At 39.1% G+C, this 19,850-nt stretch overlaps 1 protein-coding gene across 32 annotated transcripts in view; it reads right to left on the bottom strand.

The window, feature by feature from the left end:
- Positions 1-2,134: 2,134 nt before the first annotated feature.
- The window catches only part of gphn (gephyrin), a 334,022-nt gene continuing 316,306 nt past the window's right edge, over positions 2,135-19,850 (bottom strand). For all 32 annotated transcript variants that reach the window (XM_062968004.1, XM_062968007.1, XM_062968014.1 and 29 more), the window contains 6 exons: positions 10,824-10,911; positions 8,282-8,355; positions 6,119-6,183; positions 5,761-5,864; positions 3,735-3,831; positions 2,135-3,133 (listed from right to left, as the gene is read on the bottom strand). In XM_062968004.1, coding sequence (XP_062824074.1) covers positions 3,000-3,133; positions 3,735-3,831; positions 5,761-5,864; positions 6,119-6,183; positions 8,282-8,355; positions 10,824-10,911 — 562 coding nt within the window. In that variant the 3' untranslated portion in view covers positions 2,135-2,999. The remainder of the gene's footprint in view (positions 3,134-3,734; positions 3,832-5,760; positions 5,865-6,118; positions 6,184-8,281; positions 8,356-10,823; positions 10,912-19,850) is intronic.

Below are 19,850 nucleotides of genomic sequence, written 5' to 3'. Positions count from 1 at the left end.
ATAGAATAAGAATTACACCTGTCAGGACCATTAACTGAATGGCCTCTTGAATAAGAGAGTAATTGGTGTTTTCATTCTAGGGCCATTGTTTCTCCTTTGAAAAAAAGAGACTGCTTGAATTCCAAACAGTTGTAACACCTGCATTTGTTACTAACAGGATGACAGCCGATGTCAACATAATCTGAAAACAGTCTCTTTCCAGAAATATCACCAGTTGTAAATACGGAGTTCTGTAGAAACACAATAACTGTTTGGCTAGGCTCTCAATACATTACTAGTGGGCATTTGGAGAGCACCACGATGAAGATAATTGAAGCATTTTTCTCTTAACTCTGATCTCTAATGAAGAAAGAAAGCCTCTTCAGTATTTTATGTACATAATAAATATTAAAATAATAAATATTAGCAGGTAGACAGTCTAAAGGAGAACACTGGCCAACACACATTTTAGTGTTCCAAACGTTAAGACTTGTTTCTAGGTTAAAACTTGTTTCTATTTGACCTGCTGCTTCCAAAAATAGCTTCGTCTCTCCCCCCCCCCCCCCCCCGGTCATCAACTCTAGTTTTTGAGATATAGAATATATGCCAATACCATTCTTCACTCTGCCCGCCCATTAAAAAATCAGGATGTTTTAATTCAATGTTTAAATCAATATTTTTAAGCATGAAGTAAACATATTAAAATTAAGAGAAAAGAAAATCTACTTATTTCATACCAAAAGCACAGGCTTATGATACAAACTAAAATTTTATATTTTCAACCATACATAAGAAACTAGAGCTGATGCGATCTATCCAGTGAATTTTGTGAATCAGTGCCCTAAATAACCCCAGGAACAGGTCGAAAAACCAAGTCACCAATAATGTTTTTTTGGTTGGGCTGTGCAATTATAGATTTAGACAATCGCAATAAAGAGGAATCTACACATTCAACTATATGTGAATCCAGTGCTGTATGAGTAGACATCAGGACTCTTCTGGCATCTTCTCCAGTAGCCATGTGCCCGACCAGCTCAGGAGGGCCTGAATGTGAATGTGTTTCAGCAAGGAGGGTTATACGGTAGTTCTTTCCATTCTTCTGATAACAGCTGTTCAGTGAATGGAGGGAATAATAATACCACTTCGTATATATAATACACTGTAAACAGTGATACATTACAATGAAAATGTGAAACATATTGATAATAATAATGACCAATGCTAAAGTAATACAAGGTAACAGTGAATCGAGCTACAATATAGTCTAATTTCAAATATGTAGTCTTATAGTGCAATCCTATATTTGTTCGCTCAGAAATAATTCTCTATGAAGGCAATAAAGCTTGCCACCAGGAAGCAAAACAGAAATGCAATCTTGTGAAGCAATTCAGCAGAATGCCAAGGCCAAATCAGTGGGTAGACATACATTCTAGATTTTTGATTACTAAAAACATTTTTTTTACTGAATGTTGTTACTGAAGAACCACTTGTTACTTTTTTAGTCACAATCTATTGACTTTTAAAAAATTGATCTTTGAATATTTTATATATATATATATATAGTGTTATTCAAATTAAAATCTAATGTGTAGAATACATCTTTTAAAAACTTTAAAAAAGAAAATGTTAAGCAGCCAGTGTACAAACAAACCTTTTTGTAGGAAGGATATTAATCTTTTCTTATGCCATATCTTGAAAGTATTGCTTACAAGTTAATTCTAAGATTAGACAAACTTCTTGTATTTTTTGCAAGAAGAATAAATACGTTACATTAGATTGGTGACAAGAATATATTTTGAGCTGAAGCACAGTGTTTCCAAAGCAAATGTTTTACAGTTAAGAAAAAACTCGAGAGGTAGTTGTAGCATTGTCAATACTGCACTTACAGTTTAGCTAGTTTGTAAGAGAATTTAAATACTGTGTTGTTAGATTAACCTTGACTGTTGCTTCATAAAATACATTAGTTCAAATAAAAAGTAAGATGTCACCACTTAGTACTATTTTTAAAAAGAGGCTGCAAAATTTCTCAATTTTTTTTTAAAAAAAACCCTCAAATGTAATTGTGCTCATTTAATTTTTGAGCCAGGAGATCCTTCCCCAAAAAGAGAAAGTATTCCCCACCCCTTTTATTAAAAACAAGGCTAAGACAGTCACCTTTTAAATAATGATCCAGGAATTTTTTTATTCATTTAAGTTTCAGTATCATTACAGAAAATGTTATGGTACAGAGTTGTTTAACATTAGTTTTATCTCTTTTCTCCTTTAAATTCCACATGAATGCTGGTAACACTAATATCTGTACAAGATCAGTCTTTGATTTTTTTAGATTTTAATTCTGTACATTTTTAAATGTATTGGTTAAAAAGGCTGTCAGCACTTAAGGAAGCAATTTTTGTTGTTTGTTTAAACAAAAGGTATCCAGTTACTGCCCAAGAGTACTGAGCTGGGTGGCTGCTGGGATGACAGATATCCCTGAACGCGCAGCAAAGGGAGGAAAACCTCGGGGCTTGGTCGGGTTCCCAGTTCAACCACTCGGCTTTTGGCACTGTGCACATCAACACGAGATACGATAAAGAACAAGCAGAAGCTCTCTGTGAAGCGGTTATGAAGCATACTAATAAGGGAAATCCAAGTGTTGTCTACACTAGTATAAATAAGCAGACAGCCTTGTTTTAAGAGCATAAGTAGTTGTATCTTAAAGATGAGAAAAAACACAAGTTTTGCAGGCACCTACTGCTGTCTACTAAAAGCTACCGCTATTGGAACTAGCATTGAACACACAAAGCAATTGCAAGAAAGGAAAAAGTTGCTTTGATATAATCAGAATAGATTTCTTTAAGATTTGTTTTTAAAGTTTTTTAAAAGGTATTTATTTAAATCCATTTGAAATATAGTTCAAGGTGTTGACTATACTGATCAACTTTTATCCAAATCAGAAAAACTAGCTGTGCCGTTGCATATTACAGGATACAGTCAATGATATGTGGACATGCATCAAAACTTCTCTCTTGCTGATGACATCATAGTCTTCCAATAACCATGACGTCAACCACCTCGCCCTTATGAAGTTCCACATACTGCTCTGTCTTTGGAGGTAGCATCAACAGTCCATTGGCACTGCGCATACTCATCAGACGACTGCTCATCTGATTCCCTGCAGGGAAGCAAAAAAAGGCCCGGTGAGCAGGGCAAATGCCAGAGACTAGAGAAACATAGGAAGCCAAATTTTCAAGACTCAAAAAACAATAACTTATAACAGTCACATATGATAAAGACATGGTGGCAGATGCCTAGGAAACAATGGTTATCGTATTTTCTGGGATTTTCACAATGCTGTTTCATTTTATCATGTTATATTCAAATTGGTATTTATTGGATCTCACATGTACCATTTTTCTACCATGCCTTCTGAAAGCCCTTATGCTGAATTACAGTCTTGGACAGAATGGTTCCAAAGCTCTCTAAGTACAAAGATGAATATTTTTAAATCTCTTGGACTGCCTTTCTTTGTGAATAACTTCTGTGGACCACATGTCATGATGAGAGACACCAGCTCAATTTGTGGGAAGAAAAGGCATTGGCCTGAAGAGGGAATCTCATAGATCTGGAATGTTTGAATCCTAGTGTTAGATTTTTCACAATAATCACATATAAAGGAAGTTCAGACCACTTGTTTCCTCTTGGTCTTTACATTCTTAAACACTTCGACATCATCAGAGAGTAGAAGAGGAAGAAAATGCCTTTAAGTAGCTAACCTGTACTTTGTGCCCAAGGCAGTGGTTCTTGGTGATGCCAAGTCAGTATGCACCGATGATATTCTGGACGAGGGTCCAATTTCACATCACATGATAACTGTAAATGCACGCACAAAATAAAATGAGATGTTATTTCTGTCTATCTGAAATAAATAATATTTAGCAGTTTGAAAACAAAAAAAAAAGCCAAATCTATCCAAAAGATACACTGCCTTAAACTGGAACTGGCCTGAAGTGTGGAAAACTCTGGTTAGATTAGACTAGAATAACATTTGAAAGCACACATTCCTCAAGTGTCACACTAAATAAAAATAGCAAATCCGCATTTCATCTATCCTATATCTCATTGTAATTACTTGGTTTTTCCCATTGAAAATATAGCTGCCAAGTATAACTATGTGTTTTGTTCTTGCTTCCCCCCCTCTCAGTAGATTAGTCTTCTATGCAAAATTCTGATAATTAAAATGTGTTGTCACTTACTCCAGTAAGCTGGAGTCTGCACTCATAAAATGGCTAGTGAGGAGCAAACAGCAACCTACTAGTAATGGTCTTTGGGGACGAGAAAGTCCTTAGTGGTGAAGTAGTTCTTCTTCCACCGTTTGTTTCCAGTGAAACAGAATTTTAAGAGGAAGACTGACATTCTGCTTGCATGCCAAAACTTTATGAGGGAGAATCAGCAATCAATTCCTGAAGACCCTCTTGCCCCATGACCTTTCAACAATAATAATGATTTTAATAATACATTTTATTCCTATATCCTGCCATCATCTCCCCGAAGGGACTCGGGGCGGCTTACGTATGGGACAAAATGCCCACAAGACACAAAGACATCAATTAAAACATAACACAATTAAAATAAGAACATAATAAAATAAACCACTCAGATAAAAACATAATTAAAATAAAACATATAAATATAAAACAAATCTGTCTTTTGACAAAACTGGCCTCTTCAACTACTAATTTTAACAGTGTGGTCATTTTAGCATTAAAAGCTATACAACAATGATGTAAGAAGAAGCTGCTTGCCTATAACTATTATACTTTGGATTGCCAACCTTGAGCTGACCGATATGTGTTTTGTACTCACACAGAGTTTCTCAGAAAATTTTGGGATCTAAGACCTTTGGGTGGGATTTCTGATTTTACAATAGTCCACATGTCTAGGTGGGACTTCCACTCTTTCCCTCAACCCCGCATATGTCCCAGCAACCAAAACAAGAGGAAGAAAAGCCCTCTGCATAAAAGTGCAGAAAAATAGAGAGAGGAAGGTGAGCTGTGCATGTTCCTAGTTGACTACTTGAAGAACTGGAGGAACAGGTAACCTAACCATTTGTTCCTCTTTGTGGTCCCTTTGACTCATACATATGACCGAATGGAAAATTAACTTACCAGAGATGAAAGCAAATATCACTGGCAGGCTGGAACTAACAGAGCTCCCGCAAAAACATCACTTTTAGCCTTCACAACAAAGTAGTAATGAATAACCTATCGAAGTACAGTAGAGTCTCACTTATCCAAGCTAAACGGGCCAGCAGAAGCTTGGATAAGCGAATAACTTGGATAATAAGGAGGGATTAAAGAAAAGCCTATTAAACATCAAATTAGGTTATGATTTTACAAATAAAGCACCAAAACTTCATGTTATACAACAAATTTGACAGAAAAAGCAGTTCAATACACAGTAATGTTATGTTGTAATTACTGTATTTACAAATTTAGCACCAAAATATCACAATATATTGAAAACATTTACTACAAAAATGGCTTGGATTATCCAGAGGCTTGGATAAGTGAGGCTTGGATTAGTGAGACTCTACTGTATAATCATATGGCAGCACACCACTTATCTTACCGGGGGACACCTCGTAGAAAAGTTGTAACATGGGATGAGCATAGTATAGCTCTAGATATGTATGCAGCCATAAGGCTATTAGAGATTCAGCTGCTCCACAATTCCATTTTTTCTGGTCAAAAAAGGGTAAGTACTATGGTGCCTAGAAACTAACACTTTAAAGGCATTTACCCTGGCTTTTATGATAGTAGGACGAGGATCCAGGATTCCCTGCATCTTCCTCAGTGCTGGGACAACAAAGAGATTGCAGGTAACAACAGCTGATACAGGATTCCCTAAAGACCAAAAGCACATGTTACATGAAAGCAGTCAAGAATTATTTAGAGCAAACGATAAAGAACTGTTACATTAAGATAATGTCTTTCAAGTTTCCATATCTATGCCAGGCTCAGAGGAAATGTTTCATCTACTGTGCTGTTGTGTACAAAAGATGCAACAGGAAAAGAGCGCACATAGATGACATTTTACAAGGTTTATGTATACAGAAACCTGTGAAGGATAACTGTATTTATACAAGAATAGAACTTACCTGGGAGTGCAAATATTATTTTTCGTATACCATCATTATCCAAAGTTGCAAAGGTAGTTGGCAACCTAGGAAGAAAATTCAGTTGTTAAAACTATGAAGATAACTATAAAAGAGATATATCCAGGAGATTTACTGGGCATTTGAGTGTTGTTGTTTTTTTTTTTTTTTACAAAAAGTACTGTCACCTTGTCACATACCCTTATGCCCACCTGTAAGGGTGTGTGAATAATCACCATCAGTGTAGGAACTATACGTACTGTAAACATGTCTTCTAAATATATACTTTACAACATTTTCTACCTTATACAACCTCCTTTCCATCCTGTGTTATTTGGTGTCCCTGTACCCAATTATAGATACCAAAGACACCTAGAGTATGAAAAGCTGTAGAAAATTAGGCTCCCCATTGGTTGATCTCTTTTTAGATACAAATAATTCTTTTAAGTGTTTCTATGTGCTGAGAAAAAAAACTATTTTTCTCAGAATGACAAGAATTTATTGAGAAGAGAATTAGATTGGACAATGAGGATTGCCATCTCAATCTTTGCCATTTCAACTGATCAGAAAACCACAACATTGACACTTGTGTGCTTGCAGATGGGGAAGAGGATGAAAGTTTCAGCACATTGACTCTGTCCAGGTCAAGAAGATGGTGCAAACCATTGCTAACTTCGAAGTAGACCAAGTGTTGTCACTGCCGTTTTCTTCTAGCCTCTTGTAGTCTAAATGTTGATATGGAGTTTAGCTGTCTACTTTAAAGTTCAGATTTTCATATATTCCATAAACTTCCTTTCTGCTCGCAAGTTGAATAAGACAATTTTAATATATGGAATATTAAATATGTGGAATATGGAATGGAATAGATGAGGGCAAAGAAATTGAAACTTAATCCAGACAAGACAGAGGTACTCCTGGTCAGTTGTAAGGCTGACAGGGAATAGGGATCCAGCCTGTGCTGGATGGGGTCACACTCCCACTGAAGACACAGGTCCGCAGTTTGGGGGTCATCCTGGATTCAGGGCTGAACTTGGAGGCCCAGTTATCGGCGGTGGCTAGGAGGGCCTTTGCACAATTAAAACTTGTGCACCAACTGCATCTGTTCTTTGAAAAGCCAGATCTGGCCACGGTGGTACACGCCTTAGTTACATCCTGTCTGGATTACTGTAACATGCTTTACATGGGATTGTCTCTGAATAGTGCTTGAAAACTTCAGCTGGCCCAAAGCGCTGCAGCCAGGTTGCTAAACTGGAGCTGGCTACGGGGAGTGGACAAGCCGCTGTTGCAGCAGCTTCACTGGCTGCCAGTCTGTTGCCGGGCACAATTCAAAGTATTAGTTACAACCTTCAAAACCCTAGACGATTCAAGTCCAGGCTATTTGGTAGACCTCAACCCCTTGTATGAACTTGCCCGGGCCCTGAGATCTTCAGAAAAGGCCCTTCTCTCAGTCCCACTTCCATCTCAAACTCGGTTGATGGGAATGAGAGTGGGCCTTCTTGGTGGCTGCCCCATGACACTGGAACTCCCTGCCCAGGGAAGCCAGAATGGCCCCCTCCCTGCGGTCCTTCCAGCGGCAGGCTAAAACCATTTTATTCAGGCAGGCTTTTAAAATTGAAGGTGTTTAAGACCACCAAGGGTTGTTGTGATTTTGTGATGTGATTTTATATGCTTTTATGGTTTTAACCTGTATTATTTTAACACTAATGTTGTTTAATACTGTTTAAATATTTGCATATTTATATATTTTAAATTGTATTGAAATGTTTTTAGTTGTGAGCTACTTTGAGGCTCCATACGGAGAGATAAAGTGGGATATAAATAAACATAATAAATAAAATAAAAATAAATGAAGAACAATAAACCGTCAACATATAATGCCTTGCTTCCAGTTTTGAAAATTATCAGTTACCAGGCATAAGCTTAGGAGGTGATTTTTTGAGGTCCATGGTAATAAGACTATGATGTTGTTTTATATTATTATATAAATTATATATTATTATATTATAATATAATTATATATATTATAATATTATTATATTTCTGAATGGTCACCCCTTTTCTTTTAAAGATCTTTGAAGAAGGCCACATTAATATCTGTAGACCACAACTCATTAGGCTATTTCAAGAAATACTGTAAAATATTTTCCATATTCTGAGACGACTCACCCTGGTTTCATAAAAACCCTGCCAAAGTGAATTTGAGCATGAAGATCAATATCCAGCACCTGTTTGAGATAGTCCTGTTTAAACAGAAGGAAAGGGAAACACATTCAGGGCCATTTGTTAAAACATGTTTCTGATTATCTTTATCCAGCCCTAGGATTGTTGTATTATTATTATTATTATTATTATTATTATTATTATTATTATTATTATTATTGACACAACGATGTTGTATGACACAGCAAACAAGATAGATATGCTGGATTTCGTTTCACAAAACCACAAGTCGAACACTTCCCAAGTGTCTAGGACTGTGTGATGTATTTTCGGATGATGCGTGCAGATCCCAGCAGGGTGGCCTTTTGCAGTTGGCAGATCGTAATTTTGTCAATGTCTATTGTTTCCAAATGCCGGCTGAGATCTTTTGGCACGGCACCCAGTGTGCCCATCACCACCGGGACCATCTGCACTGGTTTCTGCCAGAGTCTTTGAAGTTCAATCTTGAGGTCCTGATAGCGGCTGAGTTTTTCCTGTTGTTTTTCATCAATGCGACTGTCACCTGGGATGGCAACATCAATGATCCAAACCTTGTTCTTTTCCACAACTGTGATGTCTGGTGTGTTGTGTTCCAGAACTTTGTCAGTCTGGATTCGGAAGTCCCACAGTCTCTTTGCGTGTTCATTTTCCACGACCTTTGCTGGTTTGTGATCCCACCAGTTCTTTGCTGCTGGCAGGTGGTATTTGAGGCATAAGTTCCAATGGATCATTTGGGCCACACAGTTGTGCCTCTGTTTGTAGTCTGTCTGTGCAATTTTCTTACAGCAGCTGAGGATATGATCAATGGTTTTGTCAGCTTCCTTGCACAGTCTGCATTTTGGGTCATCAGCTGATTATTATTATTATTATTATTATTATTATTATTATTATTATTATTATTATTATTATTATTGTACCACACTTTCCCTACAGTGGTACAGCAGTCAGTTAACAGCAAGAATGCAAAGGCACTGAAAGATAATGGAAATGTTAAAAATGCAAAGGACACCAAAGGAGCATTACTACTAAGTATTGCATTTACCGTGAGGACAATTTTCCACAACCTTAACTCTTTCAAAACTTTGCATTTCAACTCCCATCAGCTCCTGCCATCATAGCCAATGGCCAAAAATTTGGAGAAATGTACTTCAAATATGCAGGGCATAAGGCTGAAGCTGTTGTAAAAGCACTGACTGAACCTTTTGCGAGTAAGACTCTCTTTGAGTGCACATCCAAGATGCATGGGAAACTATATCACATTTTGAAACCATTACAGGTAGTAACTGAAAGTGTGTCACAGCTTCATAAACAAATTTACTACCTGTGCAATTCATACACTTCCTATTGGTACCTTACTAATTTGGGCAGGGAAGGAAAAACAACTTTTGAGTGGATGAAATGACTCTACTGCTCTTTGTTCAATTTAGAGTGTAATTCTGGAGTTCGTTTCCATAAGGTACCAAACTGAAAAATGAGTTATAGGTGGCAGCACATTGTTGGTTAGAAATAGAATATTATTTACAGATCAAAACTATCAAAATGTATCAAATCACTTTGGTACAGGACTTGGAAAATTGTGTTTTATAGCAAAAGAATGTATATCCCCAACATGTTTTTTTTTGAATTCCTGTAAAAATTTGTTCAGATGATTTTGGTACCTTTTTAAAACAAGCTCCACACGGGTGGGAGTGACTAATCCCTGCACCTTCCAAGCTTGATGGAACCATAATTACTACAGTAGAGCTCCGGTTAACCGAGGCTCTATATTATCCAAGGCGCCACCGGGGGTGCCCCTCCCTCTCCCTCTCCTTCTCTCAAGTTTGAGAGAAGGAGAGGGAGAGGGAGAAGGAAGCACCCCGCGATTGCTGCTGCCTAGCAACCCTCGTGGGGTACTTCCCATGGGGCGAGGCCTCGTCAGGCCTTTACTGAAGAGAAGGGTTTCCCCTTCCCTTCAATAAAGGCGCTGGACTTTGGGGAAACGAGGCACCCATTGCAGTTGAGCAGCGGACACCGCGTTTCCCCAATCCCTGCCGGGCCTTTACTGAAGGGAAGGGTTTCCCCTTCCCTTCAGTAAAGGCGCTGGGCCGGGCCTCCCTATTATCCAAGAGATCTGGCTATCTGAGACGCGGCCCACCCATTTAACTTGGATAACCGGAACTCTACTGTACTTAGATCCTGCAAACAGGATGGGAAGGGAACACAGGGAGTGTAAATGGGCTGAGAGATCTCTTCCTTTCTCTCTACCTCATTTGAGGGATAGAGGCACAGTGGCAGAGAAGATCCAGTTCAGAGCAGGGAAAACTCAAGAGCATTTAGGCTTTGATGTCCTGAGATGTCACCCAATACTTAAAAAATAAAAAGCAAACAAAACAAACACAATCCCTCACTCTTTGAGAGAGTCAAAGCTGCTCCAGATCCCCTCTGTTATCCCGTTTCATTTTTTAATGTGTCTGTTTCATTTCACTAGTTTATACTGTTGCTTCAATTTAGCACAGAACTTTGTACATACCTTTTCCCCCATGGACACCCCCCCTGATGTAATGATGACATCAGCACGACTGATTCCCTCATTCAAGGCATTTAGTAAATCATCCGGACTATAATATAAAAAAGATAAATAGGTTAATGCAGTTCTAAAATTGTATGCATTTCACAAAGAAAATTCATGTTATCTGCTAAAATCATCCAAATGCAAACACATGTCCCTGACCAGTCACAACATTATTTCCAGGATGGCAAAAACTCCTGAGAAGGTGTAGAAGTAGGCATAGTGTTTGGTCTGCATACTGAAAATGATAACTGAGTGCTTATGGGATCTCATGCCATAAGCTACAGACTGGCTCTGAATATTATGATATTAACATACTACCTCAAATATTGCATCATAATAAAGTAAGCTGATGGGCAGTGATTAGAAAAGAAGCGCAAAAATAAGAAATTATAGTAACCTCATACCTTTCAGAGTTAATGATAACCCCATCTTTCCTTTAAAAAACCCTTTTATTCCCTTATTGGAGCCCCCAGATGGTGTAGTGGACTAAGTGACTTGAAGGTTGGGTTGGTGACCTGAAAGCTGCCAGGTTCAAATCCCACCTGGGGAGAGTGTGGATAAGCTCCCTCTATCAGCTCCAGCTCCATACGGGGACATGAGAGAAGCCTCCCACAAGGATGGTAAAAACATCAAAAACATTCGGGCGTCCCCTGGGCAACGTCCTTGCAATTCTCTCACTCCAGAAGCAACTCCAGTTGCTTCTGACACGAAAAAATAAATAAATTCCCTTACTCTCAGGAATTCATTATAAATTACCAAAAAAGGCACCACTTCATTTTGAATTGTTGAAAAAAGGAATGGTTAAGAAGAAAAGAAGAACCATTGTCCAGGATTCCTGGGTTTTCATTCTTACAACAGCACATCTCCCAGCTGCAGCTGCTTTGATATAACTGTTCATGGAAATAGTGAGGAACTGGCATCATCAAGATCTTAACTGGGGCCTACTGCGAAACCACTGTCTTATCACATTCTCGTTCCTTCTCCTTGCTCTCACCCTTCCCTCGGGATGCAAGGAGTTACTTGAGTAAGGAGCTGGAACTGAATTCTCCACTCACCATTCTTTCTTTCTCTATGGAAATGTGCATGGTTTTGACTCAGAGGGAAAAAACAAGCAGATTGGGAGGAATTGCTGTACTAACAACCTATTCAAGACATGGAACCACCAGGATAATTTTTCCCAGGGCCTCCGCATAGCAAACACCTGCACTGATACATGATTGCCATGGAATTTCTTGGTCTTGGACTTCATTATGTAATATAATACAACACAGGGCAACGCACTAGGTTGTATGAGTTCACAATCTCTGACAGGAGATGCTGGAGGGCAGTAGCCTAGTGGCTATTCTCTTCTGTTAAAGGTGAATTTGTCATATAGCCCCCCTGAATCCCGTTATATTTGACAGCTGTCTCAAATCCAGCGAAGGATAGTCTCCTTTCCACCACTCTTAAATGAAAATTCAACTGTAAATCCTGTTTGCTCCAGTACATAGGGGATGGGTGGATTCTTGTCCTTTACCACATTGAGTTCATCATGTTATATACAATATGCCAGAAAGGAAAATCCAGAAAAATAAGTTATACGCACTGAAAGAATTATCTGTGCATTTCCTCAAAGATTTTGCTTCTATAGGAATAAAAGTCAAAAGCTCTACATTTAAAATAGCAACTGTAGCAGCAGGTGTTATGAGTAGGGAAACCATCAACGTGGACATTGTACCCAAACAACTCAGTAGAGCCCTGGTTTACATTTTGGCTCAGGTGTATCCAAAGTGACCACAGGATGAGGCTGGGTACTGACATGGCTTTAATCACCCTAATAGAAGGCTTCTGCTGGTGCGCAAGTGACTGCTGCTACTCTCTGAGCTTGACCATGTTATTTTACTAGAACAACTCTATAGGTATCAAATGTACAGTGATATTATGGGTAATTCCTACCTATAACTTTATGTTGTTATCGTTTTCAGTTCTATGTTTGGTTATTTTATGTGTGGCGCTTTGGAGTGCTTGCAAGCCACTCCGAGTCCCTTTGGGAAGACAAGTTAGAGAATTGGGCCAAAACTAACAAAATGAATTTTAACATGGAGAAATGTAAGGCACTACAGTTAGGCAATACATACACACACACACACACACACACATATATTAAAAATGAAATGCTGAGATAAAGAATAAAAGATAAATTTACCTTCTTGAAAACAGTACACGTGAAAGGGATTTAGTAGACTGCAAGCTGAACATGACTCAGCACTGTGATGCAGCAGCTAAAAAAGCCAATGCGATTTTAAGCTGCATCAATATGAATATAGTGTCAAGTTCGAGGGAAGTAACAATCCCACTGTATTCTGCTTCTGTCAGCCCTCACCTGGAATACTGTATTCATTCTGGGCACTACAATTCAAGGATATTGACAAGCTGGAGAAGAGTGAGCAAAATGATTAAAGGTCTGGAACCAAACCGTATTAGAAGTGGCTTAGAGAGCTGGGTATGTTTAGCCTAGAGAAGAGATGCTTAAGAGAGGACATGAGAGCTATTTTTAAATATCTGAAAGGATGCCATATTGAAGCAGGCGTGCTTTTTGCTGCTCCAGAGACTTGGAAACAGAAAACAGATTCAAAGTACTGGCAAAGAGATAACACCTCAATATACGGGGCAATTCTCTGACATTCAAGGCTGTTCAACAGTGGAATATACTCCCTGGGAGTATGGTGGAGTCTCCTCTCTGGAGGTTTTTCAGCAGAGCATAGGTGGCCATTTGTTAGGAGTGCTTTGACTGGATGGTTCTGCATGGCAGAATAGGGTTGGATTGGATGGCCCTTGTGGTCTCTTCCAACTCTATGATTCTAAGGCCACAAAACCAAATCTGAATCCAAACTCGATGGAGCCCTGTGGCTAAAATTTCTGGGAAATGCATGGTGTTGCACTCCTCCTATAAAAGCTAAGTGTTTCCTGTTACTACAAAATTATTCCCAAAGGCTTTACTTTTCGCCAGTAGAATGAAATGCAACCATTCACATAGATCATGCACTCAAGCATGGCTGATACTAAAGTAAAGTACTGAATCCATCCCTTGACACTTTTAGTTTATTGGGGATAGATTCCTCTCCCTTTAGATGCATTCCAAATTGCTACCCATTTCTTTTTATCCCATGGAATCTAATGTGACAGATAATTCATATCTGTGCATTTTCTTCAGAGATATATATTGAACCTGAGATACCTCCTGTCTATATCTGATGAAGATTCACATAGTAGAACAGTTCTGGAATAAAAATACTTCAGTATTTAAAGTATTTGTATACATTTCTGTGCCTTCCTTCATCTGCTGTCCATATAGAAAGATGGGGTTAGAACAACTTTAAGACCATCACCCCTTTGTTTTTCCTTGCTTTCCCTGGGGCAGGGAAGTTGCTGCCACACACTGCCCGTTTTGCACTCTTGGTGGCAACAACTTTTGTTGGGTATGGATGTGTAGCAATTGCCGGGCAAAGCAGTCCTGCTTTTCAGAACATCAGATAAAACAAGGAGAAAGCTGCCTCCTCAAGTTTCCCAAGACAGTTCCACCTGCTTCATGCAAGGAATGGAGTCAGCTTCTTTTATAGTCCATATGCCATACAGATAATGTAAATAAACATGTTTCTCTTCAAAAGGGTAATGTCTGAGTTGCCCCCTAAGGTTAGGTATGCTACTATATTTTTTACATCATAGGTACAATTATCTTGACAATCAGACATTGACAAGATGGCTGTTTCTCATGAAATGGAACAATTAAGTGGAGATAAGCTTTTTCTGAATGTACTATGATTTCTGTTCCCTTTGCCACTCAAAGAATGAGAGCACTTGTTTAATTGCCCCACTCTACTATCCTTAGTTTGTAGATATTATTACCAAGAACTAATGGTATTAATTAACATTATTGCAACGTGCATCCATGCAAACAAACCAAAAACCTTGCTACAGTAACATCAGTCATAGCCAAGAGATGACAAGATCATAGCTGTCTCCAAGGACTGTCACACAAAAGATAGAGCAGATCTTTTATTTGATGACCCAGAGAACAGAACTAGAACCAATGGCGAAAAGTGCTAGGAAATAGATCTTAAACAAATATCAGGCCAAACTTCCAAACAGTAAATGCTGTTGAACAGCAGAACAGTCTGCCTCAGCAGGGTAGTAGACTTTTTCACTGGAAAGGTTTGAACAGAAGTCATATTTGAAGAAGGACATTGTTGCAACCTTCATTTCAGAGCCAGCATGGAGCAGAAGGTTAGACTTGAGGTCTTGCAAAGTTCCTTCCTTATGATTCTGTGAAATATCACAAGCTTATTTAAGACTGAAAATACATTTTTATTCTTTCAGCCTGGAAGACATATTCTATTAGGTTGTACTCCTCCATTTGGATTTGTATTTTAACTTTAATTTTGCCCTTAAGATTGACATGAGACATAAAGCTCGTAATGAGGACATTGATTACTAACTGATTACTAGCTGATGATATGAGCAGCATTAAAATAGTCAAAATCTGTGCTGGGCTGCAAATAGTATGCTGGCTAGAAAACCATCAGTGCCTAACATATTAGACCGCACACATTATTTAATTAGTTGGACTGAAATAGTATTTTCTTTTTTTCAGCTGTGTCACTCCTGACTGGAGGTAGGGACTCACATGATTAATTATGCCTCTGTAACAAAACAAAACAAACAAAAAAATGAAATGCTTCTCCATGTAGAACGTGTTTCAGTCTATTTTTCTCATGATATTTATTTCCCATGTGTTTTTAAAAAATGAACATTGAATCATAACTCACACTTATAGCCTGAAACAGTGCAGTTCAGACATAATTATACTATCTCAATGAAAATGAGAGTCCTGCGACAATGTGATTAAAAGTAAAACTTTCAAAGTTCTCATGTAATAAACCAACAAGCACCAAAGCGGCTGTTTTAACTGCATTTTGAGCTGTGTTTTATTTGACCTTCATTTTAATACCTCTCCCTTCTGGACTACTCAGTTTTGTTGATGTAAGTTCTCAATCCCTTATGAAAAATTTTCCATAACTTGTTCATTAAAACTAGCAACCATCACTGTTAACCCTCTTATTATATCATCACTTTGAAATGCACAGTTAATAGGAAGCTGAAATTAGCCAAAATAGCATGACAGGATTGAACACAGGAGACTGAATTATTACAGCACTGTTCCAATTCAATTTTCTATAGATCATAAAGGAATCCCTGGATCACGTCTACAGCGTCGTCCTTCCAACTAATCTTTTCACCTAGCTGATTCTCCCAATTACTGCAAGTTGTTATTAATATTTCAAAACAACTCATAATGACTCATACTGTTTAATATACCAGTTAGAGCTCTTACAAGTCAATGTTTCAGTGCTCAAAAGAAAGCTTTTGGGAATTTTTCCTATCACCTACAGCAAGAGATCCCTGCAATTAGCTACTTTACACTATAATGAACAGTGTCCCAACTTCATATACATGGACTGGACAGTATTCCAGTGTACTTTACTTTCAAACAAGATGCATGATTTTAAGGAAATACCCTACATATTTTTGCTTGTTTTTAAAGCTGAACTGCGTGAATGGATACATGATTTTGCATAAAACTGAGGGGTATGTTCTCACATTCTCTGGTTTGAAGCAAAAATACATGGGAGTTTGTTACTGAGCCAACCACATTTGCCTGATTACAAAATTAGGTATTATACTGTCAAATTTGTGTAGTGCAGAAATAAATACTCCTATGTAATTTACTTCAAAACAAAGGAGAACATGGAAATATGCTCCTCGCTTCTAATCTTATCCATGTTCACAAAAGTGCAGTTCAGCATGAAAGGCTTATATATCACACATGCCTTGTTTTAAAGCAAAATACTGTAGTTTGTTTGTTTGTTTTTGCTAACAGTGTGATGTTTTGTGTCTATTTAGGTCTCCAGCCTCACAGATTGTCCCACCAATGTTGCAGCTCATCTAAGATTGGATACAGCTCTTCTGATGTCTGCGGTGAAGTATCCATTGGTTCCCCGGATGCATTACGTCAGATGAAACTTGAGCGGAAGAGATTAGAATGTAAATGGTGCAAGAAACCTGATGAAACATCGAAATCGGCTCTCGAAATACATCAGAAAATCTACGAAGCAGCCACCAGAGAGGCCAAAAAAGAATATAATTCCTCACTGATAGCTTCCGCCAGATCTCGACCTGCTCAAATATTTAAAATTGTTCGTAACATCATAAATCCAACCCATCCAGCCAAAGATATGGCCAGTCAAGATATCACATCAGAGGCCTTTCAGAGCTACTTCATAAATAAGATCAATCTGCTTCGTGAAGGGCTACCTCCCACAGAGGACACATCGAGGGAACTAGAGGCTTTCTGGCCATCTAGTGATAAACTCCTAGAACTCTTTGTGCCATTAGAAATGGAAGATCTGGAAAAGACTATAGCTGCAGCAAGATCAACTACCTGCTCACTTGCCCCTTGCCCCTCCTGATTGGTTAAGCAGTGCTGGGAGGGACTACGAGATCCCTTAAGGAACATCATTAACAGCTCATTGGAACAAGGAATTTTCCCAGAGTGTCTTAAAGAAGCAGTGGTTCACCCTCTTCTGAAAAAACCAAGTCTAGACGCTGCCATACCTAATAACTATCGCCCAGTTTCAAACCTTCCGTTTTTGAGCAAGGTGATTGAACGGACAGTGGCAGGACAACTACAGCAATTCTTAGATGAGACTGCAGGCTTAGACCCCTTTCAATCAGGCTTTCGTTCAGGTCATGGGACAGAGACTGTCTTGGTAGCTATTACTGACGAAATTCGTCGTCAGTTAGACCGAGTACTCTTGGACCTTACAGCTGCATTTGACACCGTGGACCATGACTTGCTGATCCATCGATTGGCTATGTCTGGTGTACGAGGTTTAGCTCTCAAATAGTTCAATTCATTTCTTTGCGACCGAAGACAGAGGGTGGAGTGGTCAGGCCAAATCTCTGAGAGCTCCTGCCTTTGCTGTGGAGTTCCCCAGGGTGCTATCCTTTCACCCCTGTTATTTAACATCTACATCCGACTACTTGCTGGACTAGTGCAGAGCTTTGGCATAGAGTGCTACCAGTATGCAGATGATACCCAGCTACTCTTGCGTCTCGAACCTGGGACAACCATGATTCCTGAGAATTTTAAGCTGTGTTTAGAAGCAGTGATGAGTTGGCTGCGAGCGAGTAGACTAAAAGTGAATCCCGCAAAAACTGAGATACTCTGGCCTGGCCAGCCACCAGAGTTAATCCAGTCACTGCCTGATCTCGATGGGGAAGTTCTGGTTCCGTCTGCTACTGTTAAAAGCCTTGGGGTTGTGTTGGACTCATCGCTGACGATGGAGGCCCAGATCACTGCCATAAGTAAGCAGGCCTTTTTTCATCTTAGCCAGGCAAGGAAATTGGCATCCTACCTTTTGACAGAAGCATTGGCAACGGTAATCCAGGCAACAGTCACCACTAGGTTGGATTATTGTAACGCTTTATATGCCGGCCTTCCGAAGATAAAAACCCAGAAGATCCAAATGGTCCAAAATGCGGCGGCCAGGCTGCTAGCGGGATCATCTATAAGATGCCATATTACACCGATTCTGAAACAACTGCATGGGCTACCAACAGAACATCGGATCTCTTACAAGATACTGATCCTGGCATTTAGAGCTCGAAATGGCCAAGGACCATTATATCTTAGGGATCGCCTCATTCCTTTTTTCCATCAGTGGTCACCTCGATCCTCCCAGGAAAATCTCTTATACGTACCGGGCCCTAGGGAGGTACACCTGGAAGCTACAAGGCGTAGAGCCTTTTCGACCTATGCTCCAATTCTGTGGAACTCATTGCCTCCATATATTAGAGCAATGTCGAAGTTGCAACCTTTTGTAAAAGCGCTCAAGACTTGGCAGTTTGGTTGTGCATTTAAGTTAATCAGATCTAATTTGCCAAATAGTCACTGTTGAATGTTTTTATGTTGTGGAATGATATTTTAAATTGTAAGTCGCTCGGAGCACTCTGGTGGAGAGTGACTAATTAAGAAATAAAGTGAAGTGAAGTGAAGATAGTTGGCTATTTTGGTGCTGTTTCTAGGGCTTGTTTTTCAAAGTGTTCCATGTAAAAATTTGCTACTACTGGGCAGACATCAGAAGAGCTGCAAGGCCAAGAACAAGCCATGAGAGTAAAGACAAAGATCAACCCAGAGGAAAAGTGTTCTTGCCATATATCAAGGGAACACTGACCGCATAGGCAAGCTGATGAAGAAACACAACCTACAAACTATCTACAGACCTACTAAGAAAATCCAACAAATGCTACATTCAGCCAAGGACAAAAGGGATCCTCTCACCACTGCAGGAGTCTACCGTATACCATGCAGCTGTGGACAAGTATACATAGGGACCATCAAACGCAGCACCCAAACACAAATCAAGGAACATGAAAGGCACTGCAGACTAACTCAACCAGAGAAGATAGCCATAGCAGAGCACTTGATGAACCAACCTGGACACAGTATATTATCTGAGAACACAGAAATGCTGGACCACTCTAACAACTATCATGTCAGACTACACAGAGAAACCATTGAATTCAATTCAATGAAAGGAGGAAACCATGAACATCTGGCTACCAATATTTAAAAAACTCTAAAATCAGAACAGTAAATAAGAAACAACACTCTAAAAACAGAGGAATTCCAGACATGAATCAATCAGGGGCAGATAACGACTCTGAACAAAGAATTCCCCCAGGCAGGAAGAAGCCAGGAGATGAAGATATTCAATGCTAATTAAGGTGATTAATCACAACATTCACACTGGCCTCCAACTGACAAGAGTTCTTCTCCCATCCTGGACCTTCTACAGATATATAAACCTTCCTTTCTTATTTTTCCTATATACCTGACAACCTCTGACAACCCCTGCCATAGATATGTGCGAAAGGTCAGGAGAG

The sequence above is a fragment of the Anolis carolinensis genome, chromosome 1, assembly GCF_035594765.1.
Source record: "Anolis carolinensis isolate JA03-04 chromosome 1, rAnoCar3.1.pri, whole genome shotgun sequence".
NCBI classification, from domain to species: Eukaryota; Metazoa; Chordata; class Lepidosauria; order Squamata; family Dactyloidae; genus Anolis; species Anolis carolinensis.
This window is presented reverse-complemented; position numbering and strand designations above follow the sequence as displayed.